The sequence below is a fragment of the Drosophila virilis genome, chromosome 4 (genome assembly GCF_030788295.1).
Source record: "Drosophila virilis strain 15010-1051.87 chromosome 4, Dvir_AGI_RSII-ME, whole genome shotgun sequence".
NCBI classification, from domain to species: domain Eukaryota; kingdom Metazoa; phylum Arthropoda; class Insecta; order Diptera; family Drosophilidae; genus Drosophila; species Drosophila virilis.
This window is the reverse complement of record NC_091546.1, coordinates 2811643-2833147: the sequence shown is the minus strand read 5'-3', so window position 1 is coordinate 2833147 and position 21505 is coordinate 2811643. Positions and strand designations below refer to the sequence as shown.

General features: G+C 37.2%; 2 protein-coding genes across 3 annotated transcripts in view; both read right to left on the bottom strand.

The window, feature by feature from the left end:
• The window catches only part of toc (toucan), a 140421-nt gene extending 120176 nt beyond the window's left edge, over positions 1 to 20245 (bottom strand). For both annotated transcript variants that reach the window (XM_070209477.1, XM_070209478.1), the window contains exon 1: positions 19743 to 20245. In XM_070209477.1, coding sequence (XP_070065578.1) covers positions 19743 to 19751 — 9 coding nt within the window. In that variant the 5' untranslated portion in view covers positions 19752 to 20245. The remainder of the gene's footprint in view (positions 1 to 19742) is intronic.
• Positions 20246 to 20636: 391 nt separating this feature from the next.
• Positions 20637 to 21305, bottom strand: ND-B14.5B (NADH dehydrogenase (ubiquinone) B14.5 B subunit). The gene is made up of 3 exons (XM_002052891.4): positions 21102 to 21305; positions 20866 to 21009; positions 20637 to 20789 (listed from the first exon to the last, which is right to left on the bottom strand). Exons 1-3 carry the CDS (start codon positions 21262 to 21264, stop codon positions 20740 to 20742), a joined length of 357 nt encoding a protein of 118 aa, XP_002052927.1. The 5' UTR covers positions 21265 to 21305; the 3' UTR covers positions 20637 to 20739.
• Between the last annotated feature and the right edge of the window lie 200 nt (positions 21306 to 21505).

Below are 21505 nucleotides of genomic sequence, written 5' to 3'. Positions count from 1 at the left end.
GTGTAGAGTATAGTTTCAAATTTTGTAAGTTTATTTTCGACGTCTGAGTCGCTGTTAATGATTCTTAGTTTTTCGTTAACTGTCTTATGAAATCGTTCTACGTCGGATATACCATTTTTACTAGTGGTTATATTAATATTTACTGCTTCTGATTTTAGCCATAATTGTAAAGCTGTGCACATAAAAGCTGAGTCTTTGTCTGCCTTTATTTCGATGGGTTTACCCATTTGGTTGAACACTTGTAATATAGCTCGTTTGGTTTCTAGCCAGTCTCTACTTTTTATTTCTATTAATGATGCAAATTTTGAATAGATATCAATGCAAGATAAAAATTGTTTATCTCCTACTATGTAAAAATCCATTACATATTTTTCTCGGATATTAGCGATTTCTGGAGTTATTTCGAAAGTTAATTTTGTATCTCTGTGTTCTGTTTTTGCGATGTTGCAAATCTCACATTCATTTATTAGATTTTGAATTAAATTTTGATAATCTGGGAAATAGTGGGTTTCTTTGAACCAATTGATAGTTTTTTCAATTCCTGGATGTAATAATTCTTTGTGCTTTTTTAATATTAATTCTTTGAATTCTGCGTATGTTTGAAGGTCTATTAATTTTGTACTAGTTTTCATTGCCTTTGTTGAATTATTCGGACTTATTATTTCTAAGTAGGCTTCTTGAAAAATTGGAAAATCTGCTTCGTTGTGGAAGTATAGCACACTTTTCTTTGTGCATAAGTATTCTTTTATTAATTCTTTGGCATGCGTATTAGTCATGTCTTTGTACGTAATTTTTATGTTGGTTTTGTGAAAGTAATTCGTAACTTTTGTTTCGTTCTCGGTTCCTTTTTCAAATTCTATTTGTCGATTATAATAATTAAGTGGTCTTTCTGTGATTTGTAAATGGTTACTGTTGTCTTCTTGAGCACTATGTATTGTTGCTCTTGTGCTAATTGTATCTTCGCCTAGGAAGTTTTCGTTTAATTGAATTCTGGACAGAGCATCTGCCACATAATTTTCTTTTCCTGGGACGTATTTAATTTGGAAATCAAACTCATTTAGCTTGATCTTCCACCTTTGTAATTTCATGTTAGGTTCTTTCATATTATTTAACCAGACGAGTGGTCTGTGATCACTAAGGATTTGAAATTGTCGACCAAAGAGATAGGACCTAAAGTATTTAGTGGCCCAAACGATTGCTAATAATTCTTTTTCAATCGTTGAATAATTTAACTCATGCTCGTTGAGAGTTCTACTTGCATAGCATATAGGCTTATGCTCTTGCGAAAGGACGGCCCCTATTGCCATATTACTTGCGTCTGTAGTTAATGAAAATGGTTTTTCGAAGTTAGGGTATATTAAAATTGGGTCGGATGTTATGAGTACTTTTAGCTTTTCAAACGCTAGTTCGTAGTCTCTGTCTTTTATATTGATTTTTGCTCCCTTTTTTAATTTAAGTGTTAATGGTTTTACTATATTAGCGAAATTTGGTATAAATTTCCTATAGAAACCACATAATCCTAGAAATGATTTAATTTCTTTTGGGGTTTTTGGAATTGGGAATTTGACAATTGCTTGTATCTTGTTGGGATTTGGTTTTATACCCTCAGTTGTGATGATGTGACCGAGAAATTCAGTTTCTTTTCTCATAAACTCGCATTTATCCAACTGTAGTTTTAAGTTAGCTTCTCTAAGCTTCTTAAATACCTTTTGTAGCGACAAAATGTGTTCCTCCAATGAAGTGGAAAAAATAATAATGTCGTCTAAGTAGACCAGACAATCTTTAAAAATTAAATCTTCTAAGAGATTGTTCATACAACGTTGGAACGTTGCAGGTGCATTCTTAAGACCAAATGGCATGCGAGTGTACTCGTAATGGCCATGTTTAGTCGAAAATGCGGTCTTGGGTATTGAACCAGGATCCATTTGGATTTGGTGGAAGCCTTTGGCTAGATCAATGGTTGTGAAATATTGACATTTTCCAAGTTTGTCTAATATTTCATCCATGATCGGGATAGGGTATTTATCATTAATAGTTAGTTCATTGAGATTGCGGTAATCTATGACTAACCGGAACTTTTGCTTTCCAGATGCATCGTTTTTCTTTGGAACGATTATTACTGGTGAGCAGTAAGGGGATTTGGATTTACGTATGATATTTTGTTTTATCATATCGCTTATTTGTTTATTTACTTCCTCATCGTATATTTGAGGATATTTGTATGGACGCTTGTAAATTGGGTCCTCATGTTTTGTTAGAATTTTGTGTTTAATTGTACTAGTGAAAGTCAAATTGTCACCTTCATGGTACTGGATATCACGAAATTCATGTAAAACTTTTTTTATTTTTTCTTTTTCTTCTGAGTTTAGGTGCTCTAGCCTAAACTCATTGTTTTCTATTAATTCATTATTAATAGCGAAGTTAAATGGTCTGTCCTCTGTTGAGGGTGGATCAAGGCACTCTTGTGCGGTCATGTCCTCTTCGACCTCTTCGTCGTTATATCTAAAACAAAAGTTAAATTCTCCTAAGGTTACGGATCCTTGTGCATAGTCTATTTTTGCTTGACATGCCTCAAGGTATTCTCTCCCAATCAGAACATCATAATGCTCTGAGAAGTCGTGAATATAGAATTTTTGTTTGCTCGGACAAATTTTGCTTGCTCCTAATCGTATACTTTGTTTTAATTCAATAACACCATTTATGGTGTGAACCTTTAATGTTTCGTTGTAAACTGGAAAATTTAAGCGGTTAGTTTTCATTAGATTAATGGTTGAACCTGTGTCGATGACACATTTTAGAACTTCGTCATTCATAATCAATTTTATGAATGGATTTCTTCTGTTTGTTCCGAGGCTTGCTGATGAAAATTTTCGGATGTATCCATTTTCATCTGCCCACTGTTACTATCTCTTTGACGTTTAGTCGGAGGGTTTGGTGCATTCAAGCGTGAATGGGACTGATTTTGGTAGTTTAAGGGATTTTGGTATCTACCTTGACTTAATTTCTGTTGGAACTCGTGGTGAGCTTTCTGATTGTCTTCGGACTTATTGTGCTGTTTATTTTGTGCGTGATAACTCTGATTTGTGTTGGAATAACCACTTGAAATGGTGGTTGGGTTAGCATTTTGCTGATAATTTCCCATGTTCCTACGATTGTTATTTGGATTTCCCTGAACATTATTATTTTTAGGTTTTTCAGTAACGCTATTTTCATATAATCCCTCTCTTTGAGCTACTTGCTTTAGTTTTTGTGTCGACGTAATGTCGTGTCTGGCTAACATCATGAAAAGCCTATCTGGTAATTTTTTTGTAATAACATCTTTGATTGTGTTATTCATAGCATTTGTATAAAGGGTTGTATTGCTAGGTATATTTTCTAGTGCTAACTTATTTAATATAACAAAAGATTTATTCTCGAGCTCCTCGATGAACTTACGGACGTTTCCTTGGTAATTCGTGTTGTATAAGCGTCGAAGGAGTTCTTCAAATGGTGTCTGCACTTTGTATTCTTCAATTAATGCGTTTCTCAGCTCCTGCCAAGTGTTGGCTGCTGTCCTTTGTGATATTCTCTGAGCATCTCCTGTGACTTGCAATTCGATGGCTCCGTATAAGATGCTATGTTGTCTAACATCTCGGGTTGGATACAGGTGTAGGATGTAATCTATCCTTTTAATGAAGGCGTTTAGTTGATCCGTTGATCCGTCAAAGCTTGGCACCTGTCTAAGTTGTGAAAGGGCCTGGTTGAGGTGTTGTTCTGATAATTCCATTGTCATCTTGGTGTAATACACTTTTTTTTGAATAGTTTTGAGTTTGTAGGTTTGAACTTTATTGTTCTTTGATTTTGCACTTTTATTTTAGGTTAAAGTTTGTGATGGATTATTGGTTAAATGTTTTTTTTTTTTTGTGTGTGTGTCTTAAAAAGACTCAGTAATAACGTATTGCAGGGATCAAACGATATGCAAAGCCAGTCGTTATTAACTGTAGTAGCTTTATTGCCCAAAGGGTCAATATTATTAAGCTACTAGTGACCCGAAGGTTCTTGTGCGGATACGTATTCGAGAAAATTTTTATTACACTCCGACAACACTTTCGGTCGCGATTGTGCGTTAGATCTGGGAATTAATTATCCTTTAGCGATCTTTAATTTTTCCCGACGTATCCTACCGGCTGCGCCAATTAAGTTTTACACGTTAGGTTACTATAAAAAAATATATTTCAATTTATTATTTTCACTTAACGGCTACTTTTGTTGAGTACATTCAGATTTGCTTCCCGAATATGAACTGATTTATCTAACTGTTGCGGTCGCTTAGCAAACTTCGCTTTGAGAGAGTTTGAGTCAAAATTGAGTGAAGTTTGAGCTGCGTCAGCAATTATGCGTGGGATAGTACTCTGATGGGAACATTGACAGTGGCGTGATATTTAGGGTGAATTGTTTATGTCTACCAAAGGGGGACAGTTTGATCTTGACCAATGTCGATGTTATCACCAGGCTCTTTGTTTACAATATTAGAAATGTTTATAATTGTGCTTATGCTTATGTGCTAAGTTATGTTAAAGGGTGGGTGCGACTATGGATATGTCACTATATATATATATATATATATATATATGTATGCATGTGTGTGTGTGCCCAACATTGTTATGAACATAAACAAAAGTCAAAAATGTGCACACACACCCTCACATAAGACACACAAGCCCAACGCTCGCTTAACCCCGCATATATATGCAAGGAAACTACAGTTTTTGGCAGCTCCGCGCAGCTCCTCCCTTCCCCACTGGGTATTTCCATTGCCTGGGAAAAACCCCCTCTCAGAGAGAGTTCTCAGTTGAGAGTGATTGACGTGTTTTACTTGTGCTCCAAGATTTTTATATATTTTTGCGCTTTTATCTTGCTTTATATTTCAAAATTTTGCATTTTTCGGTGCATTATTTAAAAAGCTTTTATAAACTGTGCAAAGTGTCATCTGTTGTGCAGCGTGTCTGTTAATTATTACATTTTATAAAACGCGGCGTCAGTTCCGTGTTTGTTGTTATTGGCTGTTTTAAGTCTTTTGCCTTTGTGCTCCCCTGTGCATACACTTGTTTGTGCGTGTGTTCGCTGCATACTTTCTGCTTGTGCATCGCGCTCTCACAAATTTCTTTCTATTGCTTTTCGCACCAAACAATTTGTTTGTGTACGAATAATTGTTTTTTGAGTGTTTACTTGTGCACCGTTTTCGTTTCGTTTTGCTCTGCGCTCTCGCAAGTTGCTTGTGCATTTAATAATTATGTCGTGCTGTAAGAAACCGTGCACGTTCAAGCAGACTGACGATTCTGCACTGCCGCAATTTGTTAATTGCTGGCTGTGTGAGAATATGATGCATGCTAAATGTGCAGGTCTCACTGGGCGTGATTGCGACAAGATCGCTGCTATTGCCAAGAAGGGCTGCGGTGGCTTGCGTTGGTCGTGCCCAGAATGCATCGACAAGCAAATTGATTTCTCCAGAATGTATAATTCTGTGAGAAGTCAATTCTTAAAATTAAATAATGTGGCTAAGCAGCTCTCGAGTAATTTTGACTCGAGTTTCGATTTGCTAGGCAAATATAAATTTGAGTCTCCAACCAATCGCCGGTTGGAGCCTCAACTTTTGCAATTGCCCTCTACGTCTGTTCAGACTCCTAAGACTTTCTTGTCTTTTCCTAGCAACTTGGAGGTATCTCCAATGTTGTCTTTATCGCCTTCTCCAAGCGACTGTCCAATTACCCCGGCTTCAAGCCCTGTACTAGACCCAGTAGAGCCCGTACCTGATTCCGTCCCAATTAATCAAATAGCCTCAGCCCCGTCAGCTCCTGGCCGCAAAGGTAGACCTGCGCGCAATCTTGCGCAGATTGTTAAAAGCAATCATTGTGCCTCGTTAGCTCCTCCAACTCCTGTATTACCTACAGCCCCATCAGCGCCTACTTTAACGGTAGTTGCCCCTCGTAGGCAAGTTTTTGTGTCTCGACTTTCGTCGGACACCACTTCTGAGTCATTGGCAGCCTATATTGCTAGCAAATCTTCTGCTAGCGTGTCAATAACTAAATTTAATTTCTCCACCCCTCGTGAAATATCATCATTCAAAATAAATGTTTCACATGATATGTTCCCAATCATTTGTGATCCCAAATTTTGGCCACCACACATGATTGTTCATGAGTTCAAGCCTAAAAAGCGTAACCAGCCTGTCACCCTTCCAGTCCCTTCAATACAGGGTACCATTTCTGCCCCAAAAAACTAGCTTCATCTTCTGACCAAATCTTTATTCATTATCAGAATGTCAGAGGTCTCACTTCAAAGCTAAAAAATCTTTTTATTGCCAGCACTTCCTTCGATTCGGACATAATAGCATTTTCAGAAACATGGTTAAACTCAACCATATCTGATTTTGAGATATTACCGAATAACTTTATTTTGTTTAGAAATGATCGGCCGACTCGAGGTGGTGGGGTGTTAATTGCCGTTAAAGCCACTCTCCAGTCTGAACTATTCTGTTTTAGTACGCCTACTGACGCTGAGATTGTCTCAGTTAAGGTGTCTTTTCCTACACGGAATATCTATGTAACATGCTCTTATGTCCCACCTTCTTCTGATATTCAAGTTTATATGAATCATATTACTTGTATTAAAGAAGTTTCTTCACACGTGCGGGATAATGACCTATTATTGGTGTTGGGTGATTTTAATTTGCCGAACATCTCTTGGTCATTATTCACTGCTGAAAATTATCTAGTGCCCTCAGCACAGCACGATTTTTTAGACTGCATGCTTGATCTTTCGTTGTTTCAAATCAATTCAATTTCTAATCATATGAATAGAACACTTGACCTTGTATTTGTTAACGACTACCTTATTTCTAATGTGTCTAGGTCACCTCCTTTATCTCTTCCTGAGGATGTCTATCATCCAACTTTAGAGATTGCAATGCTAAATTGTAATCCTTCCATTTCGTGCTCATCAGCCAATAAGCCCCGCTATTGCTTTCGCAAAGGAAATTATTCCTTGCTGAATCAGCTTATTTATTCAACCGATTGGTCTTTCTTATATGACTCAGTTGATATGAATACAGCTATTAATTCTTTTTATATCACCCTAAACTCCCTCTTAGATGTGTGTATTCCTAAGTCAATTCCTTCGACTACTTTTTCAAAACCACCCTGGTTTACTCCCAGATTATCACATCTAAAAAATGTAAAATCCAAATATTTTAAAAAGTTTAAAAAGTCTGGTTCGTGTACAGACTTGGCTAAATATTCCATAGCCAAGTCGAACTTTTTTCTTCTTAATTCTCAATGCTATGAGAATTATCTAATTCGTTGTAAAAGGCAATTCGCCCGAAATCCGAGACAGTTTTATAATTTTGTAAACTTGAAGCGTAAGTCTTCAACTTTGCCATCTTCTTTTTTTCTTGGGATGGATAAAGCTAGCAATGACATTGATTCTGCTAACCTCTTTGCTAATTTTTTCCAATCAACTTACTCTTCAGTCTGTCCTAATACTAATTCTTACCCTTATACTATTTCCTCCGCTAGTTCTATACCTCCCCCCATTATTTCACACTCCTCTCTCCTATTAGCTATAAACTCTCTAAAATCTTCTTACTCTCCTGGGCCGGACAATATTCCTAGTTGTCTACTCAAGGAGTGCAGTTCTTCCCTTTTCTATCCATTGCTAAAGCTTTTTAATCTATCCCTTGAAACTTCTGTCTTTCCATCTCTTTGGAAAGAATCTTATATCATTCCTCTTCACAAGAAAGGTGGGAAGTCTGATATACAAAATTACAGGGGCATTGCAAAACTGTCTGCTATTCCTAAATTATTTGAAAAAATAATCACTTCGAATTTGCAGCATTTCTGCAAATCAGTTGTTTCCCCTGTTCAACATGGATTCGTAAAGAATCGGTCAACTACGACCAATCTGCTTGAGTTTACTTCCTTGGTAAATGATGCTTTCCTTTCGAAAATGCAAACTGATGTCATTTACACTGACTTCAGTAAGGCGTTTGACTCTGTGCACCATGACATCTTACTTTTTAAACTTGACCGAATAGGTTTCCCTCTGTCCCTTTTACTTTGGATTAATTCTTATTTAAAAGGTAGGACCCAAAGAGTAATACTGAGGTTGACTACCTCTAAAAGGGTTCACGTTACTTCTGGTGTTCCTCAAGGTAGTCATCTTGGACCTTTACTCTTTACACTTTTTATAAATGATCTTCCTTCTGTTATATCACATGCCCGTGTACTCATGTATGCGGACGATGTCAAACTTTTTCTATCATACACTAACCCCCTACATCATTCTCGTCTACAAGACGATTTGAACGCTATGCAACTTTGGTGTTCGGCCAATCAATTGCATCTAAATTGTTCAAAGTGTATGTTTATGACTTTTAATCGTACTACACCTTATCTTGTTAGTTATACAATCGACAATATCCCTTTGCAACGTATACTAACAGTTAAGGATCTTGGCGTTATTTTTGATTCTAAACTCTGTTTCAATCTTCATATAGATACCATTGTTAATGAGGCAAAAGGTGTACTTGGATTCATTAAACGATGGTCTAAAGAGTTTAACGATCCTTTTATAACAAAACTTCTGTACATCTCTCTTGTTCGCCCTATCCTTGAATACTGCTCTTGCATCTGGTCTCCACAGTATATCAACAGCCAGGATCGTATTGAATCTGTTCAGAAGCAATTTCTGCTTTTTGCCTTACGAGGTTTAAATTGGGACCCTAATCTTCGGTTGCCGTCCTACTCCAGCAGACTGCTTCTTCTCAACCTTCCGTCGTTAATCAACCGTAGGACAATTCTCGGTGTTGTCCTTCTACATAAGTTGATTATTGGCGACATTGATTCTCCTTTTCTGCTAGGGCGTCTTCAATTCTCTGTTCCGGCTAGACCAACCAGAAATTATCGCCCCTTATTACTATCTACGTGCACAACAGATTACGCTATGCACAATTCTTTTCGCGTGCTATGTAAAAATTATAATAGTTTGCATCACGTTTTCTCTACCGAACTGTCTCTACCCCTAATAAAATCGTTGCTTTCAGGATACCTTCGGGAAGTCGCTGACCATTCCCAGCTATGAGCAGGGGCATAGCTAGCCGGACAGGCTGAAAAATTTTCCCCCACCGTGTCGGTGATTTCCCAATACTTTTCTCTTTGTCCTATCCACTTAACACTCTTTATCTAACTTACATTGCTTTACTTTATTAACAATTTTCTTACTTTCTTTTTTCCTATTTATTGTATTTTCTTTATTAATTTAGCAAATTAAGATTATTTTTAATTTCACTTGAGATCACTTTTTTCCTACTTACAACCTTCTGCTTAGATGTAGGCTCTAATAGCGTCACTGACAAAATTAGCTGTGAAAAGGGGCACAGCTGGCCGGACTGGCAAATAAAACACCTCCATCGGTCGGTGATGCTATTTAGAAAATTGTATCCTTTAACTAGGCTTTTAGAATATACTTATATTGTACAACCTTTTGAATAATGAGGAAGACACTCGTTTTGTCGACCATTAATAAATAAATAAATAAATAAATAAATAAAAGTAAACCGTAAAATGCTCTTCATGCATTTCCGTAATTTTCGACGCTTTCCACTTTTATATTGCGCCTTTTCTATTCTCATATTTCTCAATATCGCGTGCAAAAGGCGCATTACAAACAATTCTTCTTCTTGTTGTGGCTTATTGTTATTGTTGTTGTTGCAGTTTGTGGTAATATGGGATTCAAATTGGGTTAGTAGTAAATTCTCTTGTTTGTTTTCACTATCTCTGAATGGGGCGCAGAAAGCAAAAACAAATTGCATGCAAATTCTTTTATTATTCTGCTTCTGCCCGAATTCAAGTGCATTTTCGTGTTGCATACTTTTCGGCGGCTACAGGAAAATGTTTTAATTCAACGAATTAAAATGCATTTAAATTAATGTGGCTCAAGTGTTTGTTAAACAATTAACTTGCTCAAGCTTCATTTAAACGTTTAAATGAGAAATTGTTTTGTTTTCTTAGGATTTTGCTGGTTACAAATTGTTGAGTAGTTTTTCGAAGAGTAACCCTTAAGATTCTTGATGAGTAAAAGGACAAGAAATTCAGTTGATAACAAGACTTTTTCTTCTTCTTCTGATTTATGAAGCTGTTCACTCTAAAACTACAACAGAGACTTTTAAACTGTCGGAGTTTACCAGATTTGCGCAGCTTGATTGAAAAGTATTTAGTTCGGATTTTTGAGAGGCGTCTCAATTTGTTGCTCAGAAAACAACAGAAGGAAGAAGTTAAGTTTTAGAAACTGATTAAAAAATGGAGCGTTTTTTCCTAAAGGTTTAATAGGAATAGTTGCAGGGGAATATTAGAAAAAGCTCTCTCATATTTCGCATGTATTAAGTAAAGTACATTAGGTAATTCTTTAAAAGCAGCTTTTAAATAATATAATTCAGCTATATATCTAATAATAACGGCCCAGCTAACGTATGATCTAATGCAATTGTATATCTAACAATTACACCTGCCTGACTTTTGCAAGTCAAGTTTCGTTGCAGTCGTTTTCGCATTTCCACAATAGGTTTTCTTTCTTAATGCTTCAATGAACGCTGAACATGTCTGCAGGCCATAAAAACTAATCACCCACGGGCAAGGACACACACACACACGCACACACAATATACCAGCTCCATCTCAGTCTCATTCTCCCTCTCTCCCTCTCTCTTTTTCACTCTCTCTGATTTGAAACAAATTAACCGCACATGGCAGCCGTCACACGGATTTAAGTGCATCGCTCGGTTAGCTGGCAATTTTCCAGTGTGCGCCGCATTGAATCGAACCACCTGCAAAACCACCTGGCCATATAGCCAAGCCCCAAGCAATTGCAGCTGGTTGATAACCCCCCTTCTACCCTGAACCCAGACTCCATTTGCGTTGGCCTTAGCCTGATGACAGGCGCTTAATTTTCAATTACGAGCACATAAAGTGCGAACGGACGGGCTAATGGTAATGCCATCATATGTTGGTCAGGTTACATCCACACCTGTTCCCGTAACTATATACACACTTCCTATACACACACACACACATATATATATATAAATATATATAAATAGGTGTGTGTCTGGGTGTACTCTTGCGCAGCACGTTTCGAGTTTTAACACCACGCAGTTCACGTTTTTATTTAATTTGCTGCACATTTCACGGCGCAACACAATCAAATCCATATCACACAGACACACACACACACATACATATACATATATATATAGCCGGATATGCTGTTGGCCTGGGTAAGAAAAAAACCAGAAGAAAATGAAAGCAGCATGGGCGTAGTTGCAGATGCAAGGCAAAAGGGGGTATTGAGTTCGTAATTGATTCCAATATTAAGGAAACTTATTTGAAATTGAAAAAAATAACAGAAGAAAATGTAGAAGTAGCGGCTGCAAGCACAAGATCCAAAATGTATCGTTCTAAACAGCTTTTTCAAAAAGCTCTAGTCAAAGTCAAAAAATTGATTGGGATACAGCCAACGCCATGACCTTTTGTCAAACAAAATCTGAAAGTGGTTTGACCTAGTGGCAACGCCATGTCATTTTGTCAAAAAAAAACTGCACTAGTGGCAACGCCAAGTCCTTAAGTAAGCCAACGGAAACTAAGCGAACTAGAACGAATTTAACAGCATGTTAAGGTCGCTGTTAACTTTCGCAAAAATACTTTAATACATTCTTTTTCACTTAACTGAAAAGAAATATTTACCCACTCTCTCACTTGTGTCTTGATGTTAAACTGCCCGTCAAATTTAACAGGCACATAAGAAAATGGGCTTACATAGAAAAGACATTTTCTACTCAAAGCGTAAATCAAATATATACACTCTTCTGGCGTTCCAGTTGAATTCACAATATAGTTGGCTCTGAGGCGGCGGCGTTGCCAGCCCGAGCCAAACTATCTTTACGGTTATCTAAGCTCCTGTGACACAGCTGGGTAACCCACCACAGCCCGCCCCCTCTTTGGCAGCAAATAGCCCGTTTTCAATATAGAATTCAATTATTATGTGAAACAACTTTTTTTCATGTGTCTGCGCAATAATTTTTTATAACTTCTTTTTTTTGGTCTATTTTGTGCTTTTATATTGGCGCGACGTAGATTGCGATTCAATTTTTGATTGAATTTTCTCATTGTTTATGCTGATTACGCATTTGGGCGCCGCACCTGCAATTAATTTAAATGGATGCCATAAAGTGCGCATTAATTATTTAATTTTGGCTTTGCGGTCTGTCGCTGCTTCAACATTATGTTAATTATTTTAAATGGGCTCTCGTTTTGCCGCATTTACATAGTTTAAAGTGCAAACAGTTATCCGATAAATGACAAACCAATTAATTAATATTTAAATAAAGACAGCAAAATAGAGATTTATTTAAAAGCATTAAATATTGAAAACGCATTGCATATTTACCATCTACAGAGAGAGATTTAGATAAAAACAATTCACATTTAAAAAAAAAAATATATAAAATATAGAAAATTATCATATGGAATAATTTAAGTCGAGCGGGATCGAATGTAATTCATTAAATTTGAATTTGAAGAGCTAAGAAAATTATTTTTCTCAGAATATAAACGGATAATCTAAAGCAGTGCCATAGGGTAATCTGAATCAAGGCATTGCAACGACTATCAAATACCCTGAAATTGAGGGAAATACCTCCTCAGATTTTATCAGAAAATATATGAAATTAATGTCGCCCAAGAACAACTTCTCTTTAGGTTTCAGAACCTAATGAAATTTAAGTAAATTTAACAATTTTTTAAGCTGGTAAATCCAAAATGGCTTTACAGAAAATCCAGACAGATAAAAAAACGTTGATTAAAATTTTCAATTAATTTTGTATACAAAATAAATGTTTTTGTGCTGAACTTGAACTAGAAAACTGCCGCTTGTCTCGTCTATATTCAACTACTTCATTCAAATTTTCGCTTAGTTAGCCATGTTCTGCATTTTTCTAATTTCGAATGCATATTACAAAGCAACATTTAAAAGCTAAACAGAAGACAAAACAAACAAATTTTAGACATGGCATACGCAGGGCCAATTTACCAAATTTGTACAAACTGAGCTCTCGCAGATGGTCAGAAGCTCAACTCTTTGTGGCAAGAGGCCATATTTAACACATTTAACATTTGCCACTTGTGTGGGAAACTTTGTGGACCCCGTTTTAAATGTTTGTGTACGGCTCGCAGTCAGCCATTTTATGGGCTGCCGGCCAAAAGGACATTGCACAAATAATATATATATATGTATATATACATATATATAAAAAGGTTGCAAGAAAAAAAAAGAATATACTTGCAGACAGACAGTCGCACGAGTCGCACCATGAGGCAGTTTTATCTGCGGCAGTTTTATTTATGCAGCAGCTGCAACCGAGAAACCAGCTAAAAAGCGGTCTGGACTCAAATAGTTTTTGGGATGGTTTTTTTTTTTTGTGTGTGTTTTGGCAACTGCTGAACTGAGCTCATGTAGCGCTTAATTTAATTAGTCTAAAGAGTGGGCGAGCATAAAATAAATTCGTTTACATTTTTTCCTAATTGATGTACTGATGTATGCATGCATACACGGTGCATCCATCAATCAATGGATAATCATTAGCTAACAGCCAAGTCTATTCAATAGAACCTTGAACCTTGGCCGGAAAACATAGAAAAAGAAAAAAGCCTAGACTAAACTGCCAGATGATTAAATGATAATATGTCAGTGGCAGCTGCGCCTAAACTAACGCACATGAAAACGATTCGGCGTGCCCGACTAGCAGATACCCTGCGTCCAGCTCGCTGCTGCACATTTTTCCTGACTTGAGCCCAATCTATGTAAAGCGACTTTCTTGAAAAACTTCGGTGTTTATTGTCCGATCTGTTGGAAATTCATCATCATCAAATCATAAATATGCCATTCGAATGTGCTCGATAACCGCGTTTTGATGAATATCAAATAAAATATAAAAATTGTTAAACATATCAATGTGCAAATTATATGTACGACAACCTGAACAGCAACTCTTGTAGCTATTGCTTTTATAAGCTGCGACATTTGCTTTTAAGGTACTCGATACTTTACCTTCAAATGCTGATCTAGAATATATATAACTTTACACATATACGTCTATAGCTTTTAGGAAGTGCGACATATACTCCAAGAAAACTGCCTTTAAACTGATATTTATCGATTTTGCGAAAACAGTCTGAGTTTTCAAGAATTTGAAATAAACTTGAGCTACTCGAGCAATATGCGAACCCAAGTCCCAAATTTTGCAGTTTCTATATCGTAATGTTGCCGAGATCAGGAAAAACGTTTCTGCTTTCGATTCTGACCGAAAATTTAGATATAATTTATCGTAGAGGGAACGCCTTCTGCGCTCGTAACAAACATTTGCACAGAAACAAAATACCCTATCAAAATCGAGCACAGCTGTGTGCGTGTGTGTGCGTGTGTGTATTGTGGCACATTTGCCAAACTTGGCTGGCACGTTAAAAATTGTTCAAACCCAGCGACATTGTGTGGCTGCCGCCGTCTGCAGGAGCAGGCGCTGGAGCAGGAGGCGCCACTGCAGCCAATCGAGTTGCGACTGCATTTGGCATGTTTTTTTATTTCATTTTTTGAATTGGTCCATTGTTGTTATTGTTGTTGCGTGCTCTTGTTCGTGGCCATGAATATTTAATGAAATTAGCTCAAGAAGTATCTTGCAACGCGCATATGTGTGGCACGGCCTGTGCGCTGGCAAAGTTCACGCTGCAGTCACGTATTTTGTTAGCCTGCCACGTCTTTACCTTAGGAATTTGAAATTAAAAAATTGTTTGCAACCAACGCAAGGCCCAAGCAACTAATTGAGTAGCTTTAGCTAAAACTGCTCCAGGTTCCAATTTCGCAAAGATATAACGACTCAAAGCAAGTTCGTCAAAATTCAGGCTAATTTATAAGAATTCATAAACTGCTTTATGGACTAGAAATGCGAAACTGGAACTGATTCTAATTTCAGCTTAAAAGCAACAGCCTCGAAGAGCTTGTTAAGGTTCAAGGCCTACTATTTAATATAATGAGATAGAAGTGGAAACATACTTTTCCACTTTTTTTTTCCAAATATGTCAAATTAGGGAAGCCCGCAAATGCTGAACCTGATGAAAATCTCTTCGAAAACTATATAAAACTGAAATATTATGAAAACTCAAAATAAAATAATAAACTATCAAAAATTAATTAATAATAATTTAAAAATGTATATATATATATATATATAATAAGTTCATTTGAGCAAATTTTCAACGAATTGTAAAACATAAAAATTGATTTGAAAAACTGCTGCTCATCGATGAAAGCATAAATTAAGTTTTCAGACTCTACCACAATTTGGGGGATAATTATTTATAAATATGATTTATCGCGTATACATATAAATACAAATAAATATATGTATATATATATAGATAGATATATATGTATTGATATTTGCACGCACCTATACTATATGTTTCTATAGACAGTTCCATTGGAGCGTTATATTTACGGATAAATATGCATGAGCTAAAAATGCTCATAAATAAAAAGCCATCCACTAACAGTGGGAACTCCGGGCTGGAGGGGATTTGGAGGGGTTGATGCCACGCAACACGAATTCTGCGTTCAGTCAATACAGCGAAATCGAAATGCCAGCGGCCAAATAAATCATAAATGGTCAACGTTGCCAGCTGGACCAGAGCGGAGCAGGTGGCAGGGTGGGCGGTGAGCGGTGGGCGTTGGCAAATATCAACATGGCCAAAAAAGGGGCCAAGAGTCCATAGTGGCAACAGATGCTGCCCCTTAGAGTATGCTATGCAGCCATAGCCAATGTGCTGCGGTTAAATGTGAAATTTCTGTTTTAAAGCGATTTTTCCAACTCTTTTCTTATGCGAATCTTTTGGCTATCTCTTTACAAGTTAAGCATTTATTTTCTAATAGATCTTAATTGTTTATAATTATCATATTTTCATTGCATTTCTCCTGTTAGCATCCCACAAGTATTTACTTTGTATTCAGATCGAGAAAGAGTCAATGCACATTTGTTCTTTGCAGTTATATGTGGGAATAGGCAGAAAAATATATTTGTCAGTCAAACATTTCGATAATTCAAGTACTCAAATGATTTTTCCTATAGATCCTCGAAAACGAATTTGAACGCGAAACGTCAACCAACTTTGACCTCCATTTCCAACGAAGAGGAATACATTTTTGGAAAAGTGTAAAGCACTTCTCAAATGAACTTGAACAGAGAACTTTGAAATTGAGTTTGAGGCTGGATTTTACGCTTAAAAGTTTCACACAAACGTTTTTCGCGATTTTTCCATACTTGCGGGTGGAATTTCCCGAAATTTCTTAACGTCACATAAGCTAACCACGGTGAAAATTTCAGCTTCCCAGCTCTTACGGTTTGGGCTAGGTGTTGATCACCAATCAATCAGTCTGACTGTCAGTCAGTCAATCAGTCAGTCAGTCAGGACACACAGTTTTATATATAGAGATATATCCAAGAGGGAAAGTCATTAAAAATTACTTCTATTTGTATCTAATTGCGTGAGGATACGGATTTCCAAGCTGCATTGATTATGTTAAAGAATCGATTACATTAGATCGATAAAATGAATAGAAAATCGATAACAATCTCAACAAATTGACTCGTTCGACATTATTTATATTCGCATGTGAAATATATTGTATAATTTAGCTGATAACTTTATAAACCTGCAGAGCCATGGACAATTTATATGCTCGCAAACAGAAAATGTGTGTGTTTTTCTTGAGCCAAGAAACTTGTCGCCAATGAAAAATAAAACATGGCCACTGCGCTCCACACTCGGGATAATATATTTTAGAAAATGTCACTCGACTGCAAGTTTTATTCCTTGTGATTATCCTTGCACTTGCTGGCAGCAGGAGCTGCTGCTGCTGCTGCTGCTGCTGTTGACACACAAAATGCCACAGCCGACAATCGCAGCAGAGGGGCTTGTATAATAATACATAATGATGAGAGGGGCGGCGCTGTAGCGGGTGGGAGAGGGTTGCCAGGCGCACAAGGAGGCCGCTGTTGACGATGTTTTGATGATTATGAGGCTTGTCGCGGAAGGGCGCACAATAAAAGCGCAGCCTCATTGAGCATAGTTTTGTTCCCTCTAAAATAAAGAAGGGATATGCGAAAGTTTGATGGACCCGCGAATTTGCGCAGCTTCGAGAAATTTCATTCCCATCAACTGCTATTCGCAACTTTCCGATATCCGATTAAGCTAGTATTCGATAAATAAGTCGATAAAATTTCATCGATATTAAAAACGACCTTCGTTCTCTTTTTGCGAATTCTTTAAAACTATAATTCTTTAAAACTTTTAAAAATTATATACATGGCAGAGGTTTACCGATAACTTATTATCGATAACACGGTTTCTATTTTTATCAGAGATATCGATAAAAATGCGTTGTTCTCAGTTTATCGATCTTTTCAGTTCGACTTAAATGTTAACAATAGAATTTATTGAGAATATCTCAGCATGGAACTGATCCAATTTCTATATAAATATGTAAGTCGATTATTCAACTTTTGTAATATAAAACAGATGTTTTTATTTGCGATAAAAATACAGTGTAATGCTTTTTTATCAAGACATTTTATTATGAAAAAAATACAGTTGTGTCATAAAAAGATTTAAAAAAAAGAAAATGTTTTAATGAGGCGTAAATATATATATCATACTAAGATTTTATAATGAAAGGGAATCAATTATCGATACTTTAAATCGATATTGAGCTGAATTAATCGATATAGAAATTCAATGCGAATATTTTGAAATTTGCCAAGAACAATTTAAACATATTTCTGTTTCAACCTACAGGGTGTCTATAGGTCCATCATTTCGGTTCATAGACATATATTCTCGGTGTATATGCACGACTCGCGATTCAAGGACAAAACGCCTTGCCCTAGAATACATATAAAATACATATATATGTATGTTTAACTAATAATATGAGAACTTTTCTCTCTCTCTCTTTGTTATGGGCCAAGCTGTTGTCGGCCGTATATAGCCCGGTTTGGGCCACAATTTGATTGTGTGCACTTGCCGCCAGCTGTGAGTGCCACTTTTACTTTGTAAAAATCAGAATTTTTATGCGCTGCATTGTTAGGCCAAAGACAGCGCCAAATGCAAAGAAAATAAAATATATATAAATATGTATATGTAATAAAAAACGAAGGTGGGCGTGGCACATAAAAAGCAACTTTGCTTTAAGATAAGAACTTTATATGGCAGCGACAAGTGACGTGAAAAAAGTAATTTATCTGAAAGAATACAAGAGAAATTACGGGCACGCGACATTCAAGCGTTGCGTGGGCACACACTCCTCCCCTCCCCTCCCCTACCCACGCCACCCACCCACGCCATAAAAAATGCATGAGTCAAATTTGCCAACACATGGGAAAAATGCTGCCCGTTTTTTGGGGCATGTGGGAAAACAACAAAAACATTTCCGAGCACTTGAAATTCGAGTTATTTCAGCTTGATTGGGACATTTGCTGATTTCGAATTTCCTTTCAGTGTTTTATGACCGGAAATCGCGTTGGCGTGCGCTTTAAGCAAGCACCAGGATTTTGTTAGCGTTTACCAACACTAGAAACCAAACACTGACTGAACCAAATAGCCGGGTCAATGCTCTCAGAGAGAAACAATTGCGAGAGCGAGTGAATGTTCAAAAGAAATATACAAAAATAAATGTATTATTATACAAATTGATCAATTATCATTAATTATAACTGTGAAAGCTCTAGTTCTAAGAAAGATTTTATTGGTGAATTTCGCACAAAAAATGCTTATGTCACAAAACGAACCTTTTTCTAACTGCAGTAACTTAAACCCTTTTGTTTTTTGGTACTTTGCAGCATTTCGCTCTGCCTGCTTTTAGCCCTTTTCGAAGGTAAGCTCTTAATTTGTTAAAAAAAAATAGCAAAGTTTTCAAAAGCGAGCGACAATTTTCTTTGGGAAATAGCTTTCAAGATAACTAAACGTAACCGTTAGATGCCCAAAAGTCCCAACGGTGTTTAAGTACCCTCGAAGAAGAAGACGAAAACGAAGCAGAAGAAGAAGACAAATCGTGCCTATCAAATGCCATAAGGACCAATTGCCGTTACTTGCCTGCCAATCTGCCTTAAAATTTATTTGGGTTCTCTCTCTCTCTCTCTCACACACACATACACATACAGAGAGACAATTTCTTTACCCGCCCGTCGTTACATTTGTTGCCAATTTTACACGCCATAAAAATCGCACCTTTCTCTTGGGGGTTAGTCAAAACCAAACTCAAGAAATCAATGTAACCCACACCCCCTTTAAATCACCCCCCCCCCCACCCCACCACCCCGCCCACACACACACAGCACCCAAAAACCACAAATATGCATAATTTATACAAACACAAGTGAAAATCAACTCCCTCACACGCACACACATTCGCACTCACACACACGCACACGCAATCAAATGAAATCCATATTGACAAAGCAGCTGTGTGGGTTAAAAAGGGTCAGCAAATGGAGCGCTGTGCGCTAGAAGAGCACAGCATATGCAGCGCCTGCCCGCTTAGCAAATGAATAAATAAATAATTGTTCTAATAAAATTAAAAGCTTAGCTTCAGTTCGCAGCGCTTACCTTAGACATAACTGTTCTTGTGTGTTGCCGTTGATAAGCTCACAAAAATCGACTGTGAGATGTTTTTTTTTTCGGTTTTTGCATAAAAGCCGTCGGCCTTTTGGGCTGAGCTAGAAGCTTCTGTTGTTGTTGTTTTTGCTGCTGCTGCGGTTGACGTGACGCTCGCTTTGAAGTGCCTTTCCACTAACTACGTTTATTTTGTTGCTGTTGTTGTTGTTGTTCTCGATAGGCGCCAGCGTAAAAGCTGCTGCTGCCAAAGGTTAATGTGGACCAACAAATATATAATAACTTATAACAAACACAAAACAAATTTGTTTTAGTTAATGATCAAATTTTGCGCCGTTTCTTTCGTCTTTTTTCCGCTTATCCTAATTTATAACGGTAACTCACATACACATACATACACGCACGAAATTATGTAGGTAAGCACGAATCAAATGTGTGTATTCACGTTTCGACACTGCGCCCGCACATCCTACAGAAACAAATATTCACCCGAAACTGAATCCAAACGGCGATAGTGTGACCTGACTGTAGAAAGCGCAAAAGAGCGCGTTTTTCGGAAAAACACGAATGCCCGAATATGACTAGCATAAAATACTAAAAATTAACATTTAATACCATGAGTGATAAGGTTGGAGCATTTAAATATATGTATTAAAATATTTAGCTGCAAGCAAGACCTATAATATATGAGCAATTTAAATAAATTGATTTAGGTTTTTTAAATTTCTTCATCAACTTTTACTAAATTATCATTTTGAGGTTGATATTTAAATTTGCGCGCCTATAACTTAGTCTGCCAATATTTTGCACACCCAATGTTTGGTCACACTGCCAGCGGCATGCAGCGGAACACACGCAAATTACTTTAAATTCAAACAAACACTCCTGTTATACTTTTGAATTCATATGTATTACAATTAGAGCAGTTTAACTAAAATGTGTCGTTTTAAGGCAGGGCTCAATCCGTACACCTTTACGCAGCACCGAGCACTTAACGGACTGGCACCCAACTCTCCAAAACCTCGCCGTATTTCTTACGATCTGGAAAGCCAATAAGAAAAACAAAATACTCAATGAGCCTGGAAAGCAAAGTGCATAAATGCCAAAAAGAATTCACCGGTTTTCGGAAAGTCGTCCGGATGCAACTCAACGTAATGCCGGAGGACAGCATCACGCTTGGCCAGATATGCATCGCGTTGCTTGTCAATGAAGGCACCAAGTCCAGCGCCGATGGCTGTAAACGCAATGTGATTCTGTATGCCTGTAAAAGTACAAATTTAAATTGATCAAAAACACACACAATTATGGCAGGGAAAAACAATGTTACGTCACAGCCGTGCGCTGCGAACTTACCAGAGAAAGCGGGCTTACGGAAGCCCCAGTTGACAAAGAGCGCAATGCCGAAACCGGCAATCGCGCCAGCAATGGGATTCCATATGGGACTCACGAATGTCGGCTGGCGGTTGCCTTTATTCGTCAATATTTCCAATGGATCGTTTACTGGCGATGCCTGCATGTTGACAAATTCTAGCTGCGAGACAAGTGTGACCAGATCGCGTAACTAACAAAATGTGACTTAATTGCGGCACATCAGCTGTTTATAAGGGGCAAGCTAAATTCATCATTTATCGATAACAGCACAATTCTGGCCAAACTTATTTGTTAATATATAACAAAAAATAAACTTGATTTTAGCGTTGCACACAAAAAACGGAAACTAGCGACACGATGCGCTATATTAAACAGTACTCTCGCGT